This window comes from Paralichthys olivaceus, chromosome 24 (genome assembly GCF_024713975.1).
Source record: "Paralichthys olivaceus isolate ysfri-2021 chromosome 24, ASM2471397v2, whole genome shotgun sequence".
NCBI classification, from domain to species: domain Eukaryota; kingdom Metazoa; phylum Chordata; class Actinopteri; order Pleuronectiformes; family Paralichthyidae; genus Paralichthys; species Paralichthys olivaceus.
Genome location: NC_091116.1, coordinates 9,859,461 through 9,873,332, shown reverse-complemented (window position 1 = coordinate 9,873,332; position 13,872 = coordinate 9,859,461). Strand labels below are relative to the sequence as shown.

Here is a 13,872-nt window from a genome sequence, read left to right as displayed (position 1 = left end):
AAGCCAACGTAGCTCCAAGAATATAGTGACAGAACTGTGTGTGACCAATGTGTGCTGACAATTGACATTTATAATCTATGCTACATAGTGATGCAATTCCATCCATCCATCAGTTATCTATGACGCTTATCCTTAAAGGTTTGCAGGGGTTCATTGGGAGCCAATCCCAGCTGACATTGGGTGAGAGGCAGGGTAAACCCCGAACAGGCAAAAAAAATAAAACATTCACTTTCACATTCACACCAATGAATATTTTAGAGCTGTGATGCAATGAATGATGTTTTGTTTAATGAACAGAAAGTGACTTTATGGATCTCTCTCTCCCTCTCTCCTCCTCCCTCTCTCTCTTGCTCTCTCTCCCTCCCACAGACACCAGAGCTCATCCCTATGTCAAACTGTCTGCTCAGCCACAGACATCCTCAGGCACTGACACACTAACGACCACATACATTCTTGGCATTTTCGCAACAGCCAATTAAGGCCCCCCCCCCCCCCCCAAACTAGCATCTCTGGTTGCTCCACACGCCAGCTGAGGCAGTGGCTCTTTGCAGATTCGATATAAATTATCATTGCAAAATGTAAAGCTATAAAGCTGAGCACGGTGGCTGAGATTTTTCCGGAAAAAAACACATTTGATTCAGAGAGGAGGGCATGAAATGAAACCCCTCCATCAGCTTGCATTGCAACAGACATTAATTCAGACAGCGATGCAACACCCGCCCAGAGATCACATACCAGAGCAGCAAAGCACCAATGTCATTAAAGCTGCCGGTGGTGCAGCCTCTCTGAGGAGTCCTTTCTCTAAACAGCATGAGGAAGTCAGAGAGCTGCTGTGGACAAACACATACTCACACACACTTATATACACACGCACTTGAGATGCCAGATCAGGGTGAACACAGACTGGAATATACAAACAGTATAGAGTTTGTATAAGAGAGTTAATGATGGGAAAGAATACGGTTGACGATGACAAGAAATGAAGTAAGGTAATACTGGAGTTGGACCTAAGAACCACAACGATTGAAATGTTGATTGACAGTCGGATAGATCGATTAAATTTGTCTGCAAGAGTTATATTTACACTGAGCAGGTTTCATGAGTAAAATGTCTTCTGACACACATTTCGCAAACATCCAGAGGTTCATGTGAGCAAAAGCAGAAGCACACACACTCATTACTCACAGATATCTGGAAGACTTCCTGCGTGTCATCGAGCATCTGCACCCGTATGGAGACCAGCCTCCCGGGAGTCTGAGCAGGAGGATGCAGGCCCGGCTCCAGCGTGGACACCCCGAAACTTTCAGGGGCGCCCAGCCTCTGCCCGGCTGTGGACGTCCTGTCGGCGGGTTCAACCATGGCGTCGACGCTGCGGTGTGGTGCTTTCGAGCTGCAGGGACCTCTGTTTACGTCTGGGGAGGGGGGAAAGATAAAGAGCGCTAGTTATTCTCAAAATTTGGGGTTATGTCTTTTTATGTGCTTCAACGCAGCAAAGCCAACAATCTCACTATGTGATTTGAGGTATTTTTGATTTTTTGGCTTCTTAAATATACAGCAGGCTGGAGCAGTCAGGCATTTTCTCTAACACCCAAGCTTTTACATAGGCATGCAGCCTAAATAGAACCGTCCAGGGTGATAGTACATTTCTGTACACAGCTTCCTTGTAGGGTATCCCCGTATTACTTTTAAAGGCATTTGTTAAAGGTCTTTTGGGGTTTTACTGATGTATTTATTTCCACTAGTTAAAAACCCACTAACATCTGGCTTTTGTCTGCAGTGCAAATGGATAAAAACGGCGTTCAGTCCAAGGTCAAGTAGACACTCATTTTTAATTGGCTCAAGCTCCAATTGACAGTTAGTGAAGTCTAGATGCTGATGCTGCACCTTAACGTTATGTAACATTATGATACTATGTATGCTAGCTAATTTTGGTGGAACAGAGAAAAGAAATATTTCAAATGAAGATTAAAAGATAAAATAGGAAAGTCTTAGATTTAAAAGAAAGTAAGAGGCTGTGTTGTGGCAATGAGGGAACATTTGCCAGGAGAGAGACTTTGTGCTGAATTAGTTCAAGAAATATGCCAAAAAGTTCAGTCTGGTTTAAATTGGCTGTGCAAAATGTCTAAAAACCACAAGACATTCAGTCAGTGTGCACAGAGAAGCAGACGGACGTGTCTCACACTTTGCTAGACACACACATGTGCTCATTTCTTCCAGGTGAAGCACATGCAGGTGGGATTTACTGTGTTTCCTACAAACACCGAGCTCTGCTGAGAGACCAGTTCAGACTTGAATCAAAGCTCCACAAGTAGGGCAGATGAGATACGGCCTGAGAACACACAGATAGACACTCAGCACCCCCACCCCCCCTCCTCACCCTCCTCTTTCACACACACACATACAAAGTCTTTAGCGTCCCGCACTTGATAAACCTCAACCTCAGACAATAAATATCCTCTCAGACGCTCTGTGACATCAGGGCTGAGGAATGTTTTAGAACATTGGTCAGGGGGGTAAACGTGGGGATGAGGGTTACACGCTGCTGAGCTGCCCTGGTACACACAAAAGCACTAATTTAGATCAACAGTCGTACGATTTTACGCGTCTAAGTGCATTGGTGCAAGACAACGGGAATAAATACAAACATAAACCTGTTGGATTCCTTTTTCTTTGCTTTGTACGAGGTGAAAATCCTGTTTTATCTTCTGGTCAGTCACATTTGTACCTGTGCAGTCAATACATCTTATTACTCCTCATCAATAAACTGGTAAATCAATTAACCATTAGGGACCTGTTGGACATGTTGATTAACACCTCCTTGGATCGTTCTCTCCGTCCTCTGAGCAGCATCCATCCTCCTGATGGTGAACAATCAAGCTCGAGCAATACATCAATCGATATTGGCTTTGTATAGATGTAAGTAACAGCGGTGGCTGTCGCTACAGAAATGCGAAGTGAAAGGTCTTTTAGGTCAAGGTCAAATATGTGTTTCTCCTCAAGAGTGCACCATTTATTTTATGTGTTTATATAAAAAGAATAATCACGATAGGTCAATAAAGCCCCAAATTCAGGCCTCCCTAATCCATAGTGAGGAATAAGCCATTCCCTCTTAGTTCTAAATACTAAGGAGCAGATGGTTGGTGCAGAACATTCACCCTGTATGAGTGTTTCCCAGCAATGCATCACCACGTCCAGGGCCTGTTTTTCAAGAGCAAATAAAAGTGTATTATTGGATTAATGGGCCTGTCCGATTCAAGAGCCTCCTTCAGATGTGCCTAGGAGAAGAACCGCTTTCTTTTAACCAAATCTACAGAGTAAACCCGGTGTGTAATTTGTGGTAATCTGCCCACCATCCTGAAATCCACTGAGCGCATGGTCACATGTTGTCTGCGAGGCTGTGATGATGGGAGGTTTATGGTGAGGACAACTAAATCTGAAAATATTATAATAGCCAATTCAAATCGTGTTTGTGGATGAGGTAGCGTATTGAAGATTTATTTACCTTACACAGCGAATGGCAATGAATGAGATCATTACCAGTGAGCAATACAAACAGTGGAATTAGCTATCTGGCTAACCGGGTGTTTTCCTTCATCATACATTGAACTGGAAGTTATAGCAGAGACGAGCAAAGCCACACAATTAAAAGGTCAAAAACAAATGTCCTGATTTCTCATTGTGGATAATGTAAGTACACAAGTCAAAAAAATATATAATACAAGTCTAATTGTTTTACACATTTAATGAAGATTTGTTTAGTATTATATCTTTAAATTGAATATCTTACAAAACAAGACATTTTGGGCATTAGCACAGGACATTTCCACTCTGATAAATCAACAATGAGAATAGCCAGACTGTTGTGGTTAAAAGAACCAGAATGCCTTCAAGAATGCCTGAGTAGCCGCCTTTGACCTCAGTGTGAAAGTAGACAGATAACAAGGTCAGACGCCTTCTTAACAAAACATACACAAAGTTAAACATTGCAAAAAACTAGATTATCACTCAGTGGAGCAAACAAGGACCAACAGTCGCCTTGAATTCAATCACACACACTCATGATATCAATTCCTTAAATATACTTGATTTTTCTCATCAAAATCCATCCTGGGAAATGAGAGAAAAGGTCAAAGACCACTTAAAGTGAAGATATTGATTAAAAATAAAATCTGGATCTGCACCAGAATTGAATGGGTTTCTTTCATGACCCATCCTCCATCTTTCCACCAAGTTTTATGGTAATCCATCCAGTCCCTTTTGCATAATCCTGATAACTAACTAACAAACAAACCCAGGTAAAAGCATAACTTCTGTGGCAGAGGTAAAAACATAACAGCAATTTGTTTATCTTTCCCAGGGTGCTTTGCATCAGGTTATATAGAATTGACACAGGCATTACTAATCCCTCCACCTGCACACAAAACACCAGCACCTCTCTCTCCACCTCAGTGACAAAGACTGGAGCTTGAAACTGGAGCCTGGCCAAGGAAGTGACCTGACAATGAAAAAAGGGACCTGACATTCAGGTTACTCATTACACCTGTGGGAACAAATTTGTTCTCATGTGCCACTTCCTTACTGCTCTGTGCCGTCGTTTCCAGCAGTTTAGCATTTGCAAGTTTGTGCTGAGACACAGAGTTTGTCCTCCCGAGAGGTTCAGCCATATCAGAGCTGGAATAATAATTGTTTTTGAAATCTTACACTCGCTCACTTAGGGTTACCTGCTTGTTTTTGTCCCTGCTTGTTTTTGTCCCAGTGTTGCATTTCAAAGCAAAACAAGTGTGAACTCAGAGCCAGTTTTATGGCTCGACCTTATCATCCTTCGGGCGGGTGCCAATTACCCTGACACACAAGAGTAGATCACACTCTGCAGGCAGCAGACGTCTTCATTCTTTCGACACAAACACACACTTTTCCTTCATAAACAACGTTGAGAATAACACACAAGCTGGTAATTTAAAGCTCCCCCATATTTTCAATCTAACTAGGGTGAAAGTCTGGAGGCAGAAAAGTTTCATCGTCTCCTCAGTCGGGGCCGGGAGGGATTAAACATGGAGCTGTTTGAGCAAGAGCGGAATACAGAGCAAGCTGGTCACACGGGCACAAAGGAAGCTACTGTGGGAGCTTCCAACAGCGGGGCCTTAACTCAGCGGGACTGAGGCCTCTCAACCAGCCTTTGAACTGGTGTTAGTTGAAAGTTTCCCAAGGGTTTGTGAGAGGGGAGCCAGGCCCTGGGAATCGGATGTGAGTGTATGTGTGGGTGTGTACACAAGTGCATCCACAGAGAAAGATATTCCTAATCTGTGTTTTTTTGTAGTAAAACTGCATGTTGAAATAAAAATAAAAATAAGGTACAAAAATCTGACTTAAAAACAAAACAGTTCAATCGCATACAGACCGGAAAGTGTACTGGTTGGAAAACTGCAAAATTGACTGACTGTATCTATGGGGATGGCTACAAAAGTATTTGAAACCACAGAAACTATTCTACAAACTGACAATACCTAAACATGGGTGTGATGGATTTTGTTTGATATTTAGGTAAATATCTAAAAAATGCCTGTTATGAAGCTCAAGGAAAGGTCGAGTTTTTTGCACAAGTAATCTTAACTAAGAAGTAGGAAAAAGATAAATGTGTCTTTTAACACAAGTGTAACAACAGGACCTTGGATTTACATTGTATTCACCATGTATCTAACCCTAATGTCAAGGATGGATCCTTTCAAACAAGAAAAATAGCTTGAAAAGCTGAAATCACTCTGTGCCATATCGCACAATACACAACTAACAAATCCAAGCCTCAGCCTCAAACCGCAAAGTGGCTCCATCCATTGGCACACTGGGTTACTTGTTGCCATTATCACAACAGGCCGCTGACTGTTTACAATCTGACTCACCTGAAAAGAGACGCCCAGTGTCCACAGCGGCCCGACAAGCACAGGTGAGGAGGGTGAGATCGAGGCTACGACACCGCACGCTTACACCTGCGACCCCTGGCAGATCAATGGCTGCTCTTGGTGTGTGCGTGCGAGAGAGAGGGTGAAATTAATTCCACCGGCTCAGTGGCCGTGATATATCGCAATAGTGAACAAGCAAAAGCATTGAGATTTGGCAGATCCTGCTTTTAGACCTCGACACCTATGCTCCGCCAACCATTAGCAAAATGAAGTGCCTGGTCGTGGACGCCGCTTCCCCACTGACCCTGTACTCTGACCTCACGCCAAATGAGAGGAGAGGGGGTGCAGAAAGAGAGTGTGTCCCCCAGAGATCAATAAAGGAAAAGGGGATTGTTTCTGGCAGCTGACACCCTATAGGTGTTCTCCATGGGGGGAGGGAGGGGTGGTCAAGGTTTGCCTCCGACAATGCAAACCCGAGGGGGGGGGGCATACACAATCTAACATTCAGCTGCTTTGTCAACACCAAGATGAAGCACATTTAAACACAAACACACAGAGAGAGTACAGTTGGCAAAGAGCAGGCCCCTGAATGTAGGTTAGCAGAATAATCCTTTAGGCCAGAGCAAAGGTGTCGGTAGGTTAAGACATCCCTGTCCCACTCAGGACACTGTCCTCTTGACACCCTTTAGGACCAGAAACACTGACCATGCCATGGGGACCAAAGAAGCCTGGTCGCAGGATGCAAAAGAGAGTCTGTTTTGTTTCCTCTGTTATTATAAACACGTCAACAGTAACTTTAGTTAGGGGCTGGCTGGTTGGCTGGTTAGCTGGTGTGTGTGTGTGTGTGTGTGTGTGTGTGTGTGTGTGTGTGTGTGTGTGTGTGTGTGTGTGTGTGTGTACTGCTCAATATTAATGCTCATCATGGGGCGACGTCTTGACAATGACAGGCTCAGGCCATTGTGAGGTTATGAAAACACATCTGTGAGGAGCTGGAACCACCAACATGTATGTAGTTAACATGTAGTTTAGCAGCAGTGTGTGTGTGGTGAAGTTGGTGCAGGAGGATCAGCTGAAGAAGGAGGCAGATTAGTCAAAAATGAACAAGCTGGAATGGAAGCGAGCGAATGCGTAAAGAACATGTCACGAACTGTTGCGCAAAAAAGCCAAATCGTCTCTTTTACTTTTCTTCCTGAGTAGATCTCGTGTTGCGCTACATGCAGGGAAACACCGGAGAGGCTACGTGGAACCTCGCTCCACTACCCGGGTAGCATGGTTTCCTTACCCCGCGTTTGATTGTCGGTTGTCCCGAGGTGAGAGCGTCTGTGTCCGGACGCGCAGGCGGTAGAATCCCGGTGCTCGTATCCGGGAGTAGGTGAGTCAAAGCTGGGGAGCTCTCTCTCAGCTGGTCCGTGGAGAGCGTGCGGCGGCCATCGAGGCGACTGTGTGGAAACCGTGCGCGATTCCTCCTGAAACAATGAGAGACACACACACACACACACACACACACACACACACACACACACACACACACACACACACACACACACACACACACACACACGGGGGGGAGAGAGCGGTCCGACAGCCTCACTCTGTGGTTGATTGGGGGAAATGCAGCTGTGGAGGCAAAGTGTTTATAAGATAAGATAAGAGAACTTTATTCATCCCACACTGGGGAAATTTCAACATTACAGCAGCAGAATGGCATTAGGGTGGAGATAAATACACATATAGAAATATATATTTTTTAATTATATATATATATATATATATATATATATAAAAAAGAAAAATGTAAACAATATACAAAGATACCTGGAAATTCACAGTGATTATTGCACATGAGAGTGGAGAATATACTTTGGGATGTAACAATTCAGAGATTATTGCACCTAAAGATTGAATATAAATATTGCACATGAAATATATATATATATATATATATATATATATATATATATATGTGTGTGTGTGTGTGTGTAGGAGGTAGATACAGAAAAATGAGAGGAATGATTATTACACTGTCTTTACGTGCTTGTTGAAAAGTCTGTTGGGATAAAGGACCTTGGGAACCTCTCTGACTTGCACTGTGGGTGCCGCTGAATGAGCTGCTCAGAGCCCCCACAGTGCTGTGGAGGGGGTGGGGGATGTTGTCCATGATGGATGTCAGCTTTGCTAACACCCTCCTCCCCCCCACCTCCTCAATCAGGTCCAGGGGGCGCTGCAGGACAGAGCTGGCCCTCACACCACAGCATAGAACACTGAGTCCTGCACACTCTGAAAGACCTCAGCGTGGCCTCCACGTTGCATCTCGCTGATTGTTATGACCCTTATATTTAAAGATGCTGTCAAAGCACTTTGTAAACTCTGTTTTTTAAAAGTGCTATATAAATTATCATTATCTTATCTTGTAGGTTTACTCTGGAAACAAAAACATCGATCAACTCACAAATTAAAGTGTGCTATTATGGACGTAAAGGTCCAGTGTGTAAGATTGAGGTGAAAGGGGACTATTGTACAATACAATCATTACAATAATTTTGACACATGTAATATCAGCTGTGTTAAGCAGCCAAGACTGGTACTTACAGTTTATTCTGTGTTCAGCAGGTGGAAGCTCCACAGATTTCAGCCACAAATTTCAGCCAAACTTATTAATATTAATTTATTAAAATTACAATCAAATGACAAAACACAACTCTTTACTAAAGCTAGTTAACTTGCTTCAAACTTCATTAGACGTGTTAAATTAACAGTAAATCACCACAATAACATCCAAAACCACTTGAGGAATGTAAGTATATGTGGTATGATTATAATAATAAATAAATCAATATGTTTTGTTGTTGTAAAGTTTCAGGGTAACTTACCTCTGTTCGGTTCGATGTTACGACCGCGACCATCCCGGAGCAACAACACCGCAGCGCTAGCCGGTTAGCAGTAGCGGGTAGCATTTAGCCTAGCTCCTTAGCCTGAGCTAACCAGGTAACGGCGTGGCTCAGTTGTCAGTCTTCATTCGGCCCACCTAGAGTCCACTCGCCCGCCTCCTCTTTGCCCAGATTTAATGCCGAATAATCCTCATCTTTCTCCCTTCAGCTTTCCCCACTTGGGTCTTCCAGCGTTGGCGAATGCAGCACTGGCAACAATGTGACGACCTTTCACCAGAGCAGTTATTTCTGCCACATTAAATATGTACAGGAAATTAAAATTGTGCAGTAAAAAAATGTGTTTTTGATGTTATTGTGGTGATTCACCGTTTATTGAACACGTCTAATGAAGTTTGAAGCAAGTTAACTAGCTGTAGTAAAGAGTTGTGTTGTCATTTGATTGTAATTTTAATAAGTTAATATTAATAAGCTGCATGTGATACAGACTCGTAGAACCACCATCACTATTACAACCTCTTTTTTAGCCTGTTATGGAATTCACAGTGAATCAACTTGAATATTACAGATGTGGTAGAAAGACATTTTATATATTTGTACAATGTTTATTTCTTTTAGTACATCAGTTTGGCTGAAATCTGTGGTGCTTCCACCTGCTGAACACAGAATAAACTGTAAGTACCCGTCTTGGCTGCTTAACACAGCTGATATTACACGTGTCAAAATTATTGTAATTATTGTCTTCTACAGTATCTGTAAATGATCATGTTTCTCCTCTGTTCCTTAATATCTACAGATGTGACAATGATTTCAGCATAAAACATCCTTTAACATGACTTTTTTCATTTCATGAAGCACTGCAACACCTGATGTCTTCAGAATCCACTGTGGCAGCAGCAACATGGTGGAGATCGGCAGCTTCAGGCTGGTCAACATGTTAATAATATTGAGTCAATTTCTATATCCATTATGGTTGGTAAAATTAACACTATCACAACAATGTTCATCTTTTACTTTCTGATTTGATAAACCTTAGATAAAAAGTGTTGTCTTTTCTTTTTTGCCATAAGAGACCGAACACGGTCAGCACAGCTGTGTCCCTCAGGTTCGTCCGTCCCTAATAAAATGACAGGAAACATAAAGTATGGCATTATTGCAGAGATACGTGTTACTTTCAAACAAAGTCTGTGTCCTTATATTCTGTGGATATTTAAGTATGTATCTGAATATGGTTTGGGATTAAACAGTGTACTACAATGAATGTGCAGTATGGAGTTCTTTCACATTAAAAGTATTGCATATATAATGTAATGCATCATGTGCAATCATTTGCTTTAATTGTTAGTAAGTTATGAAACAGGTCTATACCTGGAGTCAGTGCTGAAGTGATGACTCAGTGTTCAGTCTTGTTGGAGTCCAGTTCTGTCTCCTCATGCTGGACATCCATGGGTGCAGGACATCTGAGTCACAAGTTCACGTTTCAGTCGATCACAGTAAATCTGTTCCTGCAGCATGTTCATCTAGGTTTGTGGTAATATTAATGAATGTGGTATTAATAAAGTCCAGCTCAACAAGTTTCACACTGCAGCAGCTACACTAACGTTATTTCTGAAACAATAATCTAATAAAACATTAATACTGAAGTTACTCACAGTAACGTAGTCAAGTCAAATAGGTTGGCGAGCTGAACAACTTTACATAACGTTAAATATCTAACTTGGTGGAGCTCATTCACTAAACACACAGTCGCCTTCAGTTTAAAAGATTTATCACCATGAACTCTAACGCTCCTCTCTCCGCTGTGTGGACGCTTCATGTCGGGTTAATAACCCCCGTCGCCCCCGTTAGCATCGCCGTTACTGCTGGTATGTTGCCTGGAGGTTAGCGGAGCTAAGCTAACCAGCCAGGTACAGAGACAATGATACCTGCTCATCACTACTGACACGTAAATCAAAGACAGTACTTTACTCACCACAGACACTGCAGAACAGACGTCTTCCACTTCTCCGTCAGGACAATCAGCCGAACAACAAACGATAATGTTGAGATTGAGACTAAACTAAAAACCAGGCTGTAAACACGTTGAATTCTGCTCTAAAGTCGAGCTTTTTAACATGGGAGTCAATGGGAATTGACTCCTTCTTGGAGCCAGCCTCAAGTGGCCAGCCAGTGAACTGCAGCTTTTTGCACTTCTGCATTGACCTCATCGCTCAGCCCGAGTTGTTGCCGCTGGGTTGTAATACAACACAATGTCCACCAGATGGAGCATTCAAGTTCTCAGTTGTAATAACCTACAATGTCCACCAGATGGCGTAATCAAGTTCTCAGTTGTAATAACCTACAATGTCCACCAGATGGCGTAATCAAGTTCTCAGTTGTAGTACAGCACAATGTCCACCAGATGGCGTAATCAAATTCTCAGTTGTAATACAGCATAATGTCCACCAGATGGCGTAATCAAATTCTCAGTTGTAATACAGCATAATGTCCACCAGATGGCGTAATCAAATTCTCAGTTGTTGTACAGCACAATGTCCACCAGATGGCGCATTCAAGTTCTCGGTTGTAATACAGCACAATGTCCACCAGATGGCGCAATCAAATTCTCAGTTGTAATACAGCATAATGTCCACCAGATGGCGTAATCAAATTCTCAGTTGTTGTACAGCACAATGTCCACCAGATGGCGCATTCAAGTTCTCGGTTGTAATACAGCACAATGTCCACCAGATGGCGCATTCAAGTTCTCGGTTGTAATACAGCACAATGTCCACCAGATGGCGCATTCAAGTTCTCGGTTGTAATACAGCACAATGTCCACCAGATGGCGCATTTAAGTTCTCGGTTGTAATACAGCACAATGTCCACCAGATGGTGCAATCAAGTTCTCAGATGTAAAACAGCACAATGTCCACCAGATGGCGCATTCAAGTTCTCGGTTGTAATACAGCACAATGTCCGCCAGATGGCGCATTCAAGTTCTACAATCTCCACTTCCTTGCTCCGCTACTATCACTGCATCATTCTTTACACTCCGCACTTTTTCTGTTCTCTTCTTCATGTCACTGGCAGCCGGCTGCTTGACTTTATTCCTTTTCTTTCTTTTCCATGTGACTCTGCTCTCGCTCGCCTTCAGCCTCGTATCCCAAATCCCTTTTGACACAGTTTCAAGCACACAGTTGAAATATTCTCACCTGGCTCAGAGTAGGCCCACTATAGTTTCAGCGTCTTTCAATTTATGCCCGATTTAATGCAACGATGTGTCAGGCTAGGTAAACTCCTCCCTCATTAGTGCAGGCCGTGTCTTCCTGCTGAGTCACACCCTCATCCAGGATGAGGCTGCACAACGCAGATAGTTGCATAAATGTTTTTTTTTTTGTACTTCAGTTCAACAATTTCAATTCAACATTACATTTTCATTGTTTTCACAAACACAGTTTTTAATTATTTAGCTCCTCTCTCCTCCTCCAAACACTCACAGCCTCCAACAGTCACGATGTAACTAATGCAGAATTTGATGTAACAGGCTCCTGCTGACCTTTCTGATGGCACCTTTGTGAGCGTATGGAGGATCGATCGGAGAGGCCCTGGACCCTTTGGTGGTCAGGACCGTGTCACCCAAAACTTCTCCTCGGGATCACCAAGTTTTGTTGTGTTCTTTTTTCCCGAGATATGAGAAAAGTCAATCCGTGTACAATCAATAACCATTTATTACCAAACAATGAAAAAGCATTACATAGCTATGGGCACCCTCACACAACTTCGTCGTCCCTACATTTGGCATCACACAGTTTCTGTAACAGGAGAATTAACGTGATTGGTCAATAATGGTGGGGAACAGCCGTGGTTTAGACTCAGTTCCCTTGTTGGTGCACAGGCTCAGTCCCGGCCTCTTGGCAGAACTTTCCCGGACGTGTCCTGCAGCTCCCTATGAGCACGTTGCAATCATGTTCGTGTGTTAATTCTCCAAACAATGGTCATGCTGAAACTGGCAAAACTAAAGCTGTGAACAAGAGATGGCTGCTGAAAATGGTGCACACAGTGTTTAACAACTCAAAAGTAATACACTCCACACACACATGCAGAGATTTGCATTATTAGCTGTGTTTCAGCAAATAGGGCAGTTGAGCAGCCTGCTTCAAAACCAGAGTGCTGTGGATCAAGAAGATTGAAAGTTGATTACTTTACCAGCATGGTGACGCTCATGTGTGCACAAACATTTCAGAGATTCTAATCCGCTCAACTGCTTGGGAAAAGAAGGGTCTGAGATTGGTTTAGGGAAGCAGACCAAAATGCTAAGCTAACACCAGTCACTCCACCAATCAGCCTTGCTTGGCTACACCTGTACTAGCCCCGCCTCTGGCTGATTGCTCAAACACACCTATATAAAAGGACACACATGGAGAGGTGAGTGAGTCAACACAGAGTGCAGTTACCTCACATGTAGAACCTTCACACAATGGGAATCACATTGCAGCACTTTAACTCGAGCTGCTTCTCTTTTGCTCTCAAATACTTGGTTGAAACAAAATGCTACGTCGTGCAATTCCAGCCTACACACAAACAGACAAAGTGGCTTCGTGTGGACACAGTCTATTTGGACTCAGAGGAATAACATTATTGACATACCATAAATAAACATATGTTAGCATGTCGTCTAAAATATCTTTAAAAAGTCATACGTTAACATGTTATCTGAAATCACATATAAAAGTCATGGGGTTAATGGTCACGTGATGTCCACACTGATACAGGAAATAAACAGACAGAAGTTTTTGTGTCCCTCATTAATGTCCCACATGATCTAAATTCATCTGAATCATTTGAAGTCGTCTGTTATTTTCATCTTCTTTTCATTCAAACACTTGTCACAGATAGTTTGTGACAGAAGAACCTCCACTCTGGAACAGATCTATACAAGTGAAACCAACAACTGGAACAAGCTGACATGTCTCAGTCCTTCCATATTGTTATATTCATGTTCCTTTTTTTACTCTATATCATCTTAATGTACTAAAGCTGTGTGATGAGTCTGGTGCAGTACAAATGTCATGTTTGGAGTTGAGAGTACTTCCAAGTCGTACTCCAAT

The 13,872-nt window shown here is 42.7% G+C and overlaps 1 protein-coding gene and 2 long non-coding RNA genes across 9 annotated transcripts in view; all 3 read right to left on the bottom strand.

The window, feature by feature from the left end:
• Positions 1-7,493, bottom strand: part of farp1 (FERM, RhoGEF (ARHGEF) and pleckstrin domain protein 1 (chondrocyte-derived)) — a 48,686-nt gene extending 41,193 nt beyond the window's left edge. For 2 of the 7 annotated variants that reach the window (XM_020102068.2, XM_069521440.1), the window contains exons 1-2: positions 7,180-7,487; positions 1,186-1,412 (exon numbers count right to left, since the gene is read on the bottom strand). In XM_020102068.2, coding sequence (XP_019957627.1) covers positions 1,186-1,359 — 174 coding nt within the window. In that variant the 5' untranslated portion in view covers positions 1,360-1,412; positions 7,180-7,487. Of the gene's footprint in view, positions 1-1,185; positions 1,413-7,179 lie in introns of all 7 variants that reach the window. The other 5 variants (XR_011240519.1, XM_020102067.2, XM_069521438.1 and 2 more) reach the window with 5 other exon arrangements.
• A 1,873-nt stretch (positions 7,494-9,366) lies between these two features.
• The window catches only part of LOC109638887 (uncharacterized), an 82,157-nt gene continuing 77,651 nt past the window's right edge, over positions 9,367-13,872 (bottom strand). Inside the window, exons 2-3 of the long non-coding RNA XR_011240520.1 lie at positions 10,151-10,302; positions 9,367-9,899 (exon numbers count right to left, since the gene is read on the bottom strand). This is a non-coding gene — a long non-coding RNA (uncharacterized lncRNA). The remainder of the gene's footprint in view (positions 9,900-10,150; positions 10,303-13,872) is intronic.
• LOC138407090 (uncharacterized) lies at positions 12,475-13,757 on the bottom strand. Its single transcript, XR_011240522.1, has 2 exons — positions 12,971-13,757; positions 12,475-12,710 (listed from the first exon to the last, which is right to left on the bottom strand). It is a non-coding gene; the product is annotated as an uncharacterized lncRNA (long non-coding RNA).